The sequence below is a fragment of the Anomaloglossus baeobatrachus genome, chromosome 2, assembly GCF_048569485.1.
Source record: "Anomaloglossus baeobatrachus isolate aAnoBae1 chromosome 2, aAnoBae1.hap1, whole genome shotgun sequence".
NCBI lineage: Eukaryota > Metazoa > Chordata > Amphibia > Anura > Aromobatidae > Anomaloglossus > Anomaloglossus baeobatrachus.
This window is the reverse complement of record NC_134354.1, coordinates 447,504,012-447,520,162: the sequence shown is the minus strand read 5'-3', so window position 1 is coordinate 447,520,162 and position 16,151 is coordinate 447,504,012. Positions and strand designations below refer to the sequence as shown.

The 16,151-nt window shown below is 43.5% G+C and overlaps 1 protein-coding gene across 4 annotated transcripts in view; it reads left to right on the top strand.

Moving 5' to 3' along the window:
• Positions 1-15,402, top strand: part of SCML2 (Scm polycomb group protein like 2) — a 175,515-nt gene extending 160,113 nt beyond the window's left edge. For 2 of the 4 annotated variants that reach the window (XM_075336293.1, XM_075336296.1), the window contains 4 exons: positions 178-312; positions 907-1,191; positions 2,094-2,257; positions 9,521-15,402. In XM_075336293.1, the coding sequence (XP_075192408.1) occupies positions 178-312; positions 907-1,191; positions 2,094-2,257; positions 9,521-9,646 (710 nt within the window). In that variant the 3' untranslated portion in view covers positions 9,647-15,402. The remainder of the gene's footprint in view (positions 1-177; positions 313-906; positions 1,192-2,093; positions 2,258-9,520) is intronic. The other 2 variants (XM_075336295.1, XM_075336294.1) reach the window with 2 other exon arrangements.
• The last annotated feature ends 749 nt before the right edge of the window (positions 15,403-16,151 follow it).

Below are 16,151 nucleotides of genomic sequence, written 5' to 3'. Positions count from 1 at the left end.
TGTCGGAACTATAAGAAAAAGAATTTACGGTAAGTAAACAAAATTCTCTTTTTTTGTCAACGTTGCTTATTTCACCTGTCACTTGGAAAGAAATGAAGCGTTTATCTGTCTGGCAAAGGCCAATTTCCAAATGTGCTAGTAACTTAACTTATAACCCTAGTTATTTTTTTTTTAAAGCAAAAGAAGAAATGTCAGACAGGAACAACAAGAGAATCCTAAAGGAGTCACCCCCTTACACAGCTCCGCTTTCTCCAAAGTTACCAAGGGCAGAAGCTCACCCATCAGAAGGTAGCCCCTCGTGTGTGAGGATAGGTGCGTGTATATCATTTGCACAAGAGGCTGATCAGGTTGGTGGGGATAAGTTATAGTTGCTACAGGTGGCATGGACTCTCGTGTAGCCATGTTTGTTTGTCAGTCACGGCCAGATTCCTGAGACGTAAGGACGTAACGATTTCTAACTCCTTTCCCCTTTTTGATTCCCATGTACAATACACTCTACGCCCTACACAATGTATTGATTTTCAGAGGGCTCACTGCTATTCTTGTTTTTTTGCAGTTTGTTTCCAAGTACTGGTAACCGTGAATTGCTTGTGTTTCCAGCAGCAAGTTGCCCGAACCTTACAACCCCGTTAATCATTTGCTGTCCATTTTATATCACTAATTAATAGTGATTTACAATGTGAACTGTCCATTTGATACAGCTTTCCAGCCTCTTCCCTTAGTTTCCTGCACTGATTAAAACTATTAGATATGCGTGCCAAATAAATCTAAGAGACCCAAATTAGATTTTCTTGGAACAATCTAGTAGCAGACACATCGTAAAGGACAGTCTTTGTAGTCGTGCAATTCTTTGGGTCTAATTTTGTAAACAGTAAATCCATTCTAGTCATGTCTTTTCTCTGACAGCTGAAACCTTGCCCCTGCAAGAGAATGAGACTCTAAAAGATCCCAGATATGCAGAGGAATCCATGGATTCGGCACTCAACGCTGTCAATCCACCCAGTTCTTCACCCCGTAACACAGCCGAGTACCGTTCTGCGGGCAACACCCCAGCATTTTACAGGGCCTCTCTCCAGCCTATGACTCCTACCTCAAACACTACTCCCTTGGTACGTAGATCATCCTCGAGCTCAGCAGGAAACAGCTGCTACTATGAAAGTGGCAGAAACCGGATGCATCGGAGGATTGAAGGTAATCATAGCAGAAACCGTGCCCTACTAGTTATATGGCAGCACGTGGGTTTCAGCTGTTATCTTGCCAAGAAGTGACAAATATCACTATTTGTAATGTTAATATGTGACAGAGAAGTCTGTGCAAATTGTATGTAGATTGTGTTTTGGTATTGTCAAATTAACATTAGTTTTGCAAACTGTCTTTTAATAGCATGTCCCCTTTGTACATTTATTAATATTTAATGCATCAGTCCAGGCCCCCTGACTCATTAAAATGATTCATTAAAGTGGTTTATGCGGAGGGTTGATTTGCATTTAGTGTCAGGGTCTCAATAATAAGATTTCACTATGACATTTGTGTTTCTTCACCAACATCACACTATAGGCTAAAATCATCCAGTAGAATCGTAGTAGTCGCTATGGTGATGAATGTTATACCCCTACATACTACTTCCTGCCATCAGGTAAAGATGTAGGCTAACCTACCCATCTGGTACCCAGATGTCTACCCAGTCTGTGAGTGGGCAGATGCTGCTGTTGGCACTTGCCTGCTGATCACTCTAGTTTACAGTGCCAAGGAGCGGCAGGTCTTCATATTCTGGTATATGTTCCTTTAATTCTCCTTCCTGGAGGGATGACGTTTTTTGCTTTGCACCAGCTTACTTGTAAACATAGCTGCAGTACAGATTAGAGAGGCATTGTGCTAATGATGAGAAAACCACAGGTTTCTAGATGTTCTCTTCCTGTCTCCATAATGCTTCTGTAATCACCAGTTATTGTGTGAGATAGAACTGACAACTCAGGTTGTGCTTTGGATCATTTAATTAGCATTTTAGATTGCAGCATTGTTCCACTTATTGCATAAAGGCTTTGAACAATGCAAATGACTAAAATGTAAACAGAAATGTCTTGTTTTTTTAGCAGCAAGTTCTACCACCGGACCCGACCTTAACTCTTCTGAGCGGGAATCCTCAAGAACACAAAGTAAAGATCCATCTTCCTGGTCGGTGGACGATGTCATGCGCTTTGTAAAGGAAGCAGATCCCCAAACATTGGCACCTCACGCTGAACTCTTTCGGAAACATGTAAGAGAACTACTAGTAAAAAAAAAAAAAAAACATGATCAATGATAAAATGTTGTTGGGAAAATTCATGCGAACAGTTAGTAACATGATTCATTTGCTGAGTAGTAGACGTCTGTTAAATAGTAGGATGCTTTGTAGGATATTGCACTGTCAAGGCTCATACTCCTTTTTACAGCCTATTGCCATATGAAGGGTTTTGTGACGGACACTTTTTGGAGTTCCTGCATAGAAGGTATCCAACATTTTAGTTTTTGCTCTCCAAGGCCAAATTCAAATGTTGCTGTTTGTTGGGCATTTCGCACCGCTAATATAGAATACAGGTAAATGGGGTTTTCCAAATCTGCCACCATTTTGTGGAAAGAAAATATAAAGGAAAAGTATGTTGCAAATGTCAAATGGGCAGCATACTCATTAAAGAAGTTGTCCAGTTACCAAAACTGATTTTTTTTTTTCTGATAAATCTTGCTAATATGTGCCCCTTAACACATCTATTATGTTTTTTCAGCAAAATTACCTTTTATTGTGCACTAGCAGCACACGGTCATTGCTGGCTCCAGCTCTGATGGGGTTAATCTCTCCTCTGACTTCCTGTGTTCAGTTCCTACAAGTCCCAGAATTCTTTGTGGCTCTAGGGCGGTGTCTGGCTTATCTAACACACCCACTGTGTCTAATACACCCACTCTGCTCCCACCCAAACCCTCCTCCCTGCCTCTTCCCTGTGGATGCACTGAGATCAATCATACAGAGACAGGAGCAGCTCTACACAGCCAGGGGAAGAAAGTGTGTGTGCGCGTATATACAGTGTATGTGTATATACAGTGTGTGCGCGCGTATATACAGTGTATGTGTATATACAGTGTGTGCGCGTATATACAGTGTGTGTATATACAGTGTGTGTGCGTATATACAGTGTATGTGTGTATATACAGTGTGTGTGCGTATATACAGCGTGTGTGTGTGTATATATACAGTGTGTATGCGTGTGTGTATGTCATACTCACCTCTCTGCAGGGTCCCGGTGCCATGCCCGCTCCCACCTCCTGTCCCGGTAACGCCGCTTTGGCTGTGTGCAGTCTCCCCGGGGCACGTACGAAGCTTGCAGGACCTGGCGGTGGATCACCTGATGCAGTCACCTGACGCATCAGCTGATCGATTCTCATGGTGTCGCCAGCTTTTTCGCGCCCGGCCGGCTATCAGCTGATCCTGCCGTCAGGGGACTTCATCAGCTGATTACCGGCAGCTCCTGCAGTGATGGGCTAGGATCAGACTCCGCTGCAGGAGCTACCGGTAATCAGCACATAAGTATTTTTTTATTTTTGCACTGATGCATCAGCTGATTGTATAATCGGCTTTTATACAATCAGCTGATGTGTGATGTGATTCACGTAGTTTAACCTGACACATCATCTGATCGCTTTGCCTTCCAGCAAACCGATCAGATGATATTGGATCCGGATTGGACGGCACGGGACCCTAACCCAGGATTACTGCGGAGGGGGGTTTATTTCAATAAAGATGGAGTCACTAATTGTGTTGTGTTTTATTTCTAATAAAAATATTTTTCTGTGTGTTGTGTTTTTTTTATCATTACTAGAAATTCATGGTGGCCATGTCTAATATTGGCGTGACACCATGAATTTCGGGCTTAGGGCTAGCTGATAATATACAGCTAGCCCTAACTCCATTATTACCTAGCTAGCCACCCGGCATCAGGGCAGCTGTAAGAGTTGGATACAGCTCCAGAAGATGGCGCTTCTATGAAAGCGCCATTTTCTGGGGTGGCTGCGGACTGCAATTCGCAGTGGGGGTGCCCAGAAAGCTTGGGCACCCTTCACTGTGGATTCCAATCCCCAGCTGCCTAGTTGTACCCGGCTGGACACTAAAATTAGGCGAAGCTCACGTCATTTTTTTTTTTTTAAATTATTTCATGAAATTCATGAAATAATTAAAAAAAAAAAAAAAGGGCTGCTCTATATTTTTGGTTCCCAGCCGGGTACAAATAGGCAGCTGGGGGTTGGGGGCAGCCCGTACCTGCCTGCTGTACCCGGCTAGCATACAAAAATATGGCGAAGCCCATGTCATTTTTTTTTTCTTTTTGGGTAAAAAACTGCATACAGTCCTGGATGGAGGATGCTTAGCCTTGTAGTTCTGCAGCTGCTGTCTGCTCTCCTGCATACACTAGTGAATGTAGGATGCTGAGCCTTGTAGTTCTGCAGCTGCTGTCTGCTCTCCTGCATACAATGAACATTTTGAATAAGGAAATGACATCAGACCTTTTTTTTTTTTTTTCATCAACAATCTTTAATGGCATTGTGCACTGATTAAAAACGCAGTGAGCAAAAACGCAGCAAAAAAGGCACCAAATCGCGGCAAAAACGTGACATGCAGCACCGCAGGTGACAGAGCAGAGCAAGTTGGTGACATGCTCTGCTCTGACACAGTGTGCTGCATGTCACTGTATCCACTCTGGGACTTGTTGTGCAGGTGACCGGATGATACATGTCACTAACTGCCCCACTCTGTGATTTCTGCTGCATAGTACCAACTGTATACACTCTCACCTGCACAACAAGTCCCATAGTGGAGACAGTTAGTGACATGTAGCATCCGGTCACCTGCACAACAAGTACCAGAGTGGAGAAAGATAGTGACATGCAGCACACTATGCGTCAGAGCAGAGCATGTCACTGTCTCCACTCCGCTGACCTCACAGCCCGTACACGCTGCGATGGATGCAGGGGGACACAGAACAAGTAATCGGCTGACCCTGGAGTCATCTGATTACTTGGGATGAATTGAGCAGTAAAATGCTCTGGTGCTCGATGGGCGAAGCCCATGCCGATTTTTTTAAAAAAAAATTCATTAAAAATAAATAAACAAAAAAATCACATTGTTTGTGGGCTCCCGCTGCATTTTCTATTGCTAAGGGTAACCAAAGCAGCTACTGGCTGCTAGCCCCCACTGCTTGGTGTTACTTTCACTGGCAATAGAAATGCAGGGAAGCATTTTTTTTTTTTTATAAAGGTTTTTCCCTGAAAACGTTTTTAAGAAAATGACGTGGGCTTCGCCATATTTTTGTATGCTAGCCAGGTACAGCAGGCAGCTACGGGCTGCCCCCAACCCCCAGCTGCCTAGTTGTACCCGGCTGGGAACCAAAAATTTAGAGAAGCCCTTTTTTTTCATGAATTTCATGAAATAATTAAAAAAAAAAAAAATGAGGTGGGCTTCACCAAATTTTTGAGTCCAGCCAGGTACAACTAGGCAGCTGGGGATTGGAATCCACAGTGCAGGGTGCCCAAACTTTCTGGGCTCCCCACTGCGAATTGCAGTCCACAGCTGCCCCAGAAAATGGCGCTTTCATAGAAGCGCCATCTTCAGGCGCTGTATCCAACTCTTCCAGTGGCCCTGGTGGCAGGTGGAAAGCTGGGTAATAAGGGGTTAATACCAGCTATGTTTTACCAGCTGGTATAAAGCCCGAGATTCTTAATGTCAGGCCAAGTTTAACCTGGCCATTAAGAATCTCCAACAAAGGGTTTTAAAAAAAAAAAAAAAAGACATCACACAGAGAAAAATACTTTATTAGAAATAAATACACAGACACAGTAGGGACTCCATGTTTATTACTCCCTCTCACCCCTCCACGATGGAGAGATTTCTGTACTGACCATGCCAGGAGATAGCGAGGAAAAGAGAGCGAGCGGGGAGGGAGAAGAGAGCGAGGGGGGGGGGAGAAGAGAGCGAGGGGGGGGGAGAAGAGAGCGAGGGGGGGGGAGAAGAGAGCGAGGGGGGGGGAGAAGAGAGCGAGGGGGGGGAGAAGAGAGCGAGGGGGGGAGAAGAAAGAGAGAGGGGGGAGAAGAGAGTGGGGAAAGAAGAGGGGGGGGCAGAGGTGCTCTGTCACCAACTGTCTCCACTCTGTTACTTGTGGTGCAGGTGACAGAGTGCAGACAGTTGGTCCCATGCAGCAGGACAGATGGCAGAGCACAGCGGTGACATGCCTGTCAGCGTCTTGCTGCTGGGAGGAGCAGAAGATCACACTGCCCGACACCGGCCGCTCTCCTGACATCGCAGCAGAGCGGGCGGGTGGACAGTGTGATCACATACTTACGTGCAGGGGGGGATTCAGCTGAAGAACCCCCCCCTGTACTGCACACTGACGCCCCGTGCCTCACCATCTGCAGGACGCTTGGCTCCACACTGACGTCCTCCGGCTCCTCCCCTCGATGCTGAGCTGTGACGTGCGGTAATCACCGCCCACAGCCCTGTCACTCAATCTGAGTGGCGCCGGCATCCTGTGACGTACCCGTCTTGTTTGAGAGCCCGGAAATGCCGGGACGTCAGAGGATGCCGGCGGCCACAGCTCCAGGGGGTCATGTGACCGGCACTGAGCGTGCAGCATAGCGCCGCTCAGTGCCAGAAATGGAAATACAAGCCAATGGAGAAAATACCTAGAATTGTAAGTAGAACTTCGACAGAAAATAAAAAAAATGGGTGAACCACCCCTTTAATTTTCCAATTTTCATGGCAGTTTTCACCCTATTCAATGCTTAGTAAATGGAGCAGGGAAAAATCAGCAGCCAAATCTGCTGCAAAATCCACGTTACTGGTGAATTAGAAACCATATCCACAGCGCAGCTTTTCCACAACGTTTGAACATAGCTTAGGAATGTAGAAAGCGCCTTGTGAATGACATATTAAAGAGGAATAGCTGTTTAGGTTGTGTATAGATCAGTTTCATTGTACGTTACGTCACATACAGAAGCAAACAAAGGACGTCTGCTACACAAAACACTGCTTTGTCAGGTTACACAAGTTTGTGTTAGATTCCACCCATTTAGACAACATAAACCATGCTAGCATCTGGGGTCCTCCATCTCCGTGAGTGATTCTTGCAGTGCAGATACGACACATCCATAGTAGATTGTGCTCCATGTACTATATTACCAAAGCAACAGAACTGCTTTTAGTCTCCACAGGGAATCAGAGTCTGTGACCTGTGGCCATCATTGGGCTACTTGATTCTGAGAAGAGGTTGTCAAGTTGAGAAAATCTTTTAATTCTGTTTGTCAATCAAAGGGCAAATATCTCCTTCTGTTATGTAGGATTGACTACATGTATTAAGGCCGACCTTAATACATGCTGTTAAAATCTGATAGAGTTAATACAATGTTCAACTAGAATCAGATGTGCATGGAAGATCATTCCTGTTTATCGACTGGTCTCAATGTGTCCATAGCTATGGGCATGTACTGTGATATCTACCATGTCCAATATTAGCACATAGAACAGAGGTGCACAACAAGGGCCACATTGTCAGGTTGAACCAACCCCACTCCAAGTGCCACAATAAAACATAAGCATCACAAGGCTTTAATGATGTATCATGCCATTCTTGGCTGCATCAGCTTCTTTTTGAGGACTTGCATTAAGTATATACAGGAGTATTACAAGTTAAAGGGGTATTCCCATTTCCAAGATCCTATTTCAATATGTAGTAGGTGTATTAATAATATTAGCAACTACCTTCAATTAGAAATGTAGTATAGTTCTCCTGATATAGCATTGTCTATTACCTTATATACAGGGCATTTTAGCTATCCATGGTTACAACAACAAGCAGCAAATTGATGAAACTGTTACTATATGAATTTACGTAACCATGGATGCCTAAACTGCAATGTCTTGCACATGAGGTAAGAGACATGGCAATTTCAGGAGATATCTCTACAACATATTGGGATAGGATCCTGGAGATGGTAATACCACTTTAGGCTATGTGCGCACTGGAAAATGGAATTTTCTCAAGAAAATTCCACAGGCATTGAAAGATTACCGCAATTACCCGAAAACCGCATGCCGCGGTTTGCTGCGGTTTTACCGCGGTATTGTTCGCGGTATTGCCGCGTGCGGTTTGGTACATGTGTTTTATTGCATTCAATGCAATAAAGCACATTGAAGAAAAAAAAATCATTTCCTTCTGAGATAGATAGTAGATAGATAAATAAATAGACAGAAGAATAGATAGAAGGATAGATAGAGGACAGATCGCTGCATTTCTCACAGTCTGTAGTGAGTTCACATTACCGGCCGTGGGAAATGCCCTGTGGTTACCTCTGCTGTCTTGCTGCGAGCCTGCATTCAGCGCTGTGACAGTGTCAGTAGCGGCTGGATGTAAGCAGCGCAGGACCTGTGGATTACGTCGGAGCTTTGTTTCGGGGGGGTTAATAAACGGGTGAACGAGGCTTATTTGTGTTTTATTTAAAATAAAGGATTTTTCGGTGTGTGTTTTTTCACTTTACGGGTTGATCATGTCAGCTGTCACATAGACGCTGCCATGATCAAGCCTGGACTTAGTGACGGCGGTCCGCTGCCATTAACTCCTTATTACCTGGATCGCCACTGCATCACGGCATCTAGAAGAGCTGGGGACACTCCGGTACTGCCGCATAATGCATGCGACAGTCCCGGGGCAGCTGAGAATACCGGGCCGCCGCTGTGTGCTTACCTCAGCTGGAAGGTAAAAATACAGCGGAGCCCACGTGTTTTGTTTGTTTTTTTTTTTTCTATATTTCCGTTTGCTTTCTATGTGGATTCTAGATGTCTGTGTTCTATGTCTGTGATCTCTGTGTGCTTACTCTCTGTTCCGCTTCCTCTTCCTGTCATAATGACATCACTTCCCTGCAAACCGCAGGGCAGTGCTGAACATTACCGCAGGTAAACCGTGAAATACCGCAGGGAATTACGCAGGAAAACGCAATGAACCGCACAGAATTTGCTGCCTGCGTTATTCCCTGCGGGATTTCACAATTACATTGCAGTCAATGGAGTGAAATCCCGCAGCGACGTGCGGAAAAGAAGTGACATGCAATTGTTTTTGCTGCGGGAATCCCGCAGCAAAACAAGCAGCTGTCAAAATCCTCCTAGTGCGCACAGCATTTTTTTACCCCATAGGTTTTGCTGGTGATTCACTGCAGAGATGTTATGAACATTTTCTGCAGCGAAACATGCAGCAAAACCGCAGGAAATCCACGGCAAAAACCGGCAAGTGCGCACAGGGCCTTAAGGTGTATCACCGAAAAGGGTGGGAGAAATGAAAAGCTTTCCATCAGACAGAAAACGCATAAGTGACCATGCATAAGCTGTTCTATACATGGAGATCCCATCCCAATGACAGATATAGGGGGTCATTTATGTGCTGTACTGAAGATCTTATATTTTTTCTGTGACCGTACATTAATTGTGTACAATTTGTTCTTCTCCCCTCAGGAAATTGATGGACCTGCTTTTTTGTTACTTCGGAGTGATATGATAATGAAATACATGGGACTGAAACTTGGCCCAGCATTGAAACTATGTTATCATATTGAAAGACTCAAACAGGGGAAGTATTGATGGTGCGGGCACAAGTGATACTATTGGATTTACCTCAGAGCTGACTCCTGAGCTGGCTACAATATACCTCCTCTGTAATATAATGCAGACACTAAATATGTAAAGTATTTTTCTGTAAACTTCAGTATTCCTCTGTTATCGATCACTACTTTGTTGCTTGTAAGTGGCAAACGTATCATGTCTGCGTACAAATCCTTGCCAAACTAATAACCAAAAGGCTAACTTCATTTCCATTGTAGAGGGGGAAAAGGTGCCAGCAGTGACGTTCTACAGGTAAGGCTGAGGCCACACGTAGATTACTGCGAGTCCTCGCATGACACTTGGCTCACGCTCGCAGCACAGCGGGAGCCGAGTGTCATGCGAGTGTCATGCGACTGTGGTCAGATCATGCGATCAGACCACAGCTGTGGAGGGGAGGGCTGTGGCTGTGGAGGGGAGGGATTTATCTCCCTATCTCCTCCATTGCCGGCTGATGCGATTCTCGCCCTGCACTCACATTACACCGGTGTACTGCGAGTGCAATGCAATGTTTCTCTCGCCCCATAGAATTGAATGGGTGCGAGTGAAACAGAATCGCTGCCCCATAGAGTAATATTGGTCTGAGTGGAATGCAATTTTTTTTATCACATTCCACTCGCTCCGTATTACTTTCCATGTGTGCTGACCCTTATCCTTAGGCTAGGATGGGCCATCAGTATGAGCTGGGTGGGGTCCAGCTGTCACCAACCCTGCTGATCGGTTGCATCTCCTCCATTATCAGGCATAGCTCTGTATCTCTAGTGGCTATGCCTGGCATTGCAGCTCCGTCCCAATAACTTGAATCAGACTTGGATGCTCCTTAGGCTGGGGTTACAGGGTGACCAGCTCTCTGACAAGTAGCTTGATCAAAAAAAGATTTGTACAACTTGTCTTTGACTTGCTATCGCAATCCCACTACTATTTTAGAGCTCTGAGCCAGGTTGTAGACATGTCATGTGTGACTTCCATTGAAGTCTATGGCAGGTGTGTTGCGTGCCTCTTCTGACCAGTGACACAAAATCTAATTTATTTGGAATTATATGTGACTCTGTTGTGGCATGTAGCAACGTAACAGCAGAGAGGATAATTACATCTGATGTTGCAAAATGTCACTGCGAATTCAGTGTCACTCAGCATGTCGCCGTGTAGCCCTATGGTTATTGAGATACAGGCACAACAACTACCGAAGATACGAAGAGTCTTGACACTTTCCCTACCCATCTAATATTTTTTTCTCCTATTTCAAGGTCATTAAATTTTGAGCAACCACATATCCCTTTTGCGAGTGAAGCACTGCTTACCGTAGTGAGATCTATAGCGACATTGGCACTGCCCTCCATAACAAAACATTGTGGATGAGCTTTTCTTTTTTATATTGGTTCTGCAATCCCATTTGCCTCATATTGATGAGCCGACACTGATTTCTTCTAATGTAAGCATTCTGTCTTCTCGTGATGGGTTTAGGTCTCTTCTCTTTGTAGCTGGCTTTGTGGGCTCATTGTCAGTGAACACTCCCCATCCGCTTTCCATAGGAGCGTTTAATGGACATCTTCCATCCATTCCTTTTTGAAGCATAACTGGCTATATGTATAACCTGCTGATGATATGGGCTGGTATAGAAGAATTATCAGTTGACTGCATTGCTAAATTAGAGGACATTCATCTGATGCCTGATACTGCTATAATTTCATTCCTTTACAACCAGTGGACAGGGCAGAGAGTTGTCCATTTCTGCATCCCAAGCTGAACTTGCCGCTTTCAGTGCTGGGTATTTATTTCACCATTTCTTTTTTTCCCTTATTGCCAGAACATAATGAATCACTCTAGCTGGAGGTATAGAAAAGCATATTACATGTGCGTGTCCTTTATTAAATGGATAGCAATATGTAGAAGTGTAATACATAATGGTGCAGAGTAGCGATCCTGATCGGACAGGTAGTCCTCTTGAACATTTACTGCCAATGCGAATCACTTCTGGGTCGGAATTGTAATTATTTGGGTAAAATACTTAAACCGATCGCCTTCCAGAAAGTAACTGGAATCCCATCGCACCCCCCCCCCCCCTCCTCAACATCACAGTGTTAAAGGTGACAATCTGGCTGGTTATTTGACATCTTTTTTTTAGTATTAGAGGAACATTACTTGAGAGTATCCTTTTCCTAGGCTTATGGAGACTTCATCTTAATAGGCACCATTGTCAGAATGTCAGGACAGACCTTCCCAGGGTCGGGTTCATAAATGACAATCTATGCTTTGTTTTGTAGACAATTGTGGAGGAGTTAAACCAGCCCCACTCTATATTAATGAATCTCTGCTGATGCAGTAATGCCAATATCTACACACTAACAATAGAAATATGGCACCAAAGCGGGGTTCCCCTCAAACCTCACGACTGTAATTAAGACCTAGCAGAATTTGATTCTCCAAACTCATTTAGTTTCACTTCTGTAATATTTGGCCTGTAGTCACTGATGCTTTTCATTTTTAATGACACATTTTGTCCGTGTATTGCGATGTTTGCCAAATGTTCGGTCACATAGGGTATTTTCTTACCTCTGTGTTATGTTTATGGGGCGCAATTACCTTTTTTATAGTTCTAATGTAAAACCATAGCAATAATCTGTACAGTCCACTTATCCCAGACACACAGAACATTGTGTCCTTTAGAGCTATTGATGTGTTCATCTTAATGATCTGTTCCTGGCAAAGCATTCCCTGTTCTATGCAATATGCTAAGGTGTCCAGTGTGTATCCTGTATATAATGTAGTCTCTGTTCTCATGCATAGTGGCCAACGTCTTCTCTCTGCTTCTATGTGTAGCTTGTAGTTGGCTCTATGTACAGAGAATGCAGTCTCACCATATATCTCGGAGCATCATTGCTTTTGTATTGCTGCCAACAGTTTTCTAGATCAGGGAGAAGATTGTACAATGCATTTTAACAGAACAATGAATGTATGTAATAGTGCAGCTAAGGGCAGGACTGTTTTTTTACAGGAATTTGCAGTGTCAATGTATTGGATTTTTGTTTTTTTATTCTATTTCGTACAGCCTTTTGTATATGTACATACAAGTGATATAATGTGTATGTAAAAAGAAGCTTAATGTGTATTTTTTACAGCAGCTTGCAATGGAAGGCTTACTTCAGTTATTTCTCAGGTTCCAGCAGAAATATATTGTAATGTTGTTTTCTCTATAAAAGCACCAGTGTCAAGAATTATTATTTTATTTTTTTTCTAATCATTTTAATTTAAAAATGTTTCTCTTACTGTTGATGCTACATTCCGGTTTTCTTTCCCCATATAACATGAGGATGAGTGCACAAATGACCCTTTGAATGACTTGGCACATGTCGTCACTCTTGGAGACACCAATGTGATACATTGCACTGGTGATGGGTTTCAAAGAAACATATGCATGTTGATGGATGATAGTTAATGAAGTTTACTAAATTTCTGTTCACTTCATGGCTGGCTAATATGTATGATATTTAAAGCGTAACCGTTTTAATTTTTATTTCATATATGACTTTGTAATATCTTATCCGAGAAATTTGCATTTTCTGCATAAGATTGTTACATTACTGGGATAGATGGCATTTGGTTTTCATAAAGTTCTATATAAAAGAAAGGAGGGAGAAGTTCTGTCTCTAGTTCCTTCCTCCCAACTAAAGAGAATCTCATCAGTGGCAACTGTCATCACCTATCTCAGTAATGTAACAATTAGGGATGAGAAGACCTGTGAAAGTTCGGGTTCGGCTGGACTTTAGTTAAAAGTTGGTTTTGACCCCAAACCCAATGTAACTGTAACGCCTGCCTGGATCCACAGACTTAGACGGGCTGTAATGGACAGGCTAGAGGGAAGTCACTCACCCAGCAGGACCCCTAGAACTCCAAACCCCTTTAACGCCTATAAAGGGATTTGGAATTACACGGGGCCCTGGAGATCACTACCTGTGGAAGGCAGCGGTCCTGAGAATAGTCGCCAGGCAGGGTCAAACCAGTAATAGCAGAACAGGGACAGAATCGGCAGGCAAGGACGTAATCAGCAAACGAAGCAGAGGTCAAATCCGAATCTGGCAGTAAGGTACATAAATGACAGCAGAAGGGTAGTCAGAACACAAGCAAGGTCAGCGCACAGGAATCAAAATACAAATAGTTTGTATTCCTGGTTCCTGCACTATCTCTGGCAGTGGTCACATGACAGGAGGGGGAATAAGAAGGGTGTGGTGTCTTCCCATTGGCTGCAGGTGAATGATGGCAACTTCAGTTGGAAGACACACGCCACCTACAGTCAGCCAGTGGTACTGCAGGTTCCAGGGAAACCCAGCCTAGTGAATGAGCGGAGCCTGTGCTCAGCAAAGCCACAGGCACCGACTCCTCTCCCATCACCAGCACTATCCATGGCGGGAACACTGCGTCGCCTGGCGATCGGAGCTGAAGTTTCAGGAGCGGACTCCGGTGGGGATATGACAGTAACTCAATAGAGACCCGAACTTTTGTCCTGTAAAATGGTCGTAGTAAGGGCTTTGGGGCTGCAAAAGGAAGCAAAATTTGGGCAATTGCCATGCAAAAAAATGTGGATAGGGAATAAGAAATCAAGACGTGAGATCCCACCTATTTTTGGTAACCAGCACAGGTAAAGCAGAAAACTGTGGGCTGAAACCCTCAGCTGTCAGCCTTAGGTTATCAAAAATAGAGTGGTTTTAAATAAATATTATTTTTTTTTTTTTAAATGGCGTGGGGTCCTCCCTATCTTTGATAAGCAACTAAGGTAAAACAGGCAGATTGGGGCTCGTATGATCAGGCTGGGAAGGGCCATGGTTATTTGGCCCCTCCCAGCCTAAAAATAGCAGCCTGCAACCTCCCCAGAAGTGGCGCATCCATTAGATGTGCCAATTCTGTCACTTTGCCCTGCTCTTCTCATAGTCTTGGTGCGGTGGCAATCGGGCTAATACTTGTGTGGTTCATGTCAGCTGTGAATAGACAGCTGACATCAAGCCCATTGGGTTAGTAATCGATAGGCATGTATCAGACACCCCCATTACTAATCCTGTAAGTATAGAGTTAAAAAAAACACCACACACACACACACACACACACACTCACTCAATTTTTTTTTTTTTTAAAAGTCCTTGTTTGAGTCTGAGACCTGGACACCCAGTGTCTGGTACGGACCCAGAACTTTACCGTTCAGGTTCTGTCATCCCTAGTAACAATCTGTCTTCACTGTAAATTGTAAATTGAGAATAATTAGTCCAGAAGGAGAGAGAAGCTGATTTCTCTGATAAGATACAATATAAAGTTTCTTAGTTTCATGTGTACTATTGATTTATGAAATAAAAATTAAAATGACTTACTATTTAAACAGAGAAGAAAAGTATCCATGTACTGTGAGTTCTTATATAATATATTGCGCACACATGGAAGTTATAGCGTTATCACACCTAATATTCAATCTGGAACGCTGTCTATATTATTTTAATTTTTTTTTTTTTTTACAAACTGTGGTTGAGTAAACCATTCAAATTGCACGTTACACCTATCCCCTATATGTTTCACCACTTCTGCGTAGTCTTATTGGTGATTTGTATTCCTTTACCTTATGAGGTGCAGAATCACTAATAAAATGTCTGGGTGAGAATGACTCATGCAAGATGTATAGCCAGATACTGTGCCTTGCGAAAGTATTCATCCCCTTTGAATTTTTCAACCCTTTTTCACATTTGAGGCTTCAAACATAAAGATTAAAATTGTAATGTTATGGTGAAGAATCAACAACAAGTAGGACACAATTGTGAAGTTGAACGAAATGTATTGCTTATTTTAAACTTTTTAAAAAAATAAATAATTGGAAAGTGGGGCGTGCAATATTATTCGTCCACTTTAAGGTAATACTTTGCAGCGCCACCTTTTGCTGCGATTACAGCTGCAAGTCGCTTGGGGTATGTGTGTATCAGTTTTGCACATCCAGAAACTGAAATTCTTGCCCATTTATTCCTTTGCAAATAGCTCGAGCTGAGTGAGGTTGGATGGAGAGCGTTTGTGAACAGCAGTTTTCAGCTCTTTCCACAGATTTTCAATTGGATTCAGGTCTGGACTTTGACTTGGCCATTCTAACACCTGCATACGTTTATTTGTGAACCATTCCATTGTAGATTTTGCTTTGTTTTGGATCATTGTCTTGTTGGAACACAAATCTCCGTCCCAGTCTCGGGTCTTTTGCAGACTCCAACAGGTTTTCTTCAAGAATTAGTCCTATATTTGGCTCCATCCTTCTCCCATCAATTTTAACCATCTTCTCTGTCCCCGCTGAAGAAAAGCAGGCCCAAACCATAATGCTGCCACCACCATGTTTGACAGTGGGGATGGTATGTTCAGGGTGATGAGCTGTGTTGCTTTTACGCCAAACATATCGTTTGGCATTTTGCCCAAATAGTTCGATTTTGGTTTCATTTGACCAGAGCACCTTCTTCCACATGTTTGGTGT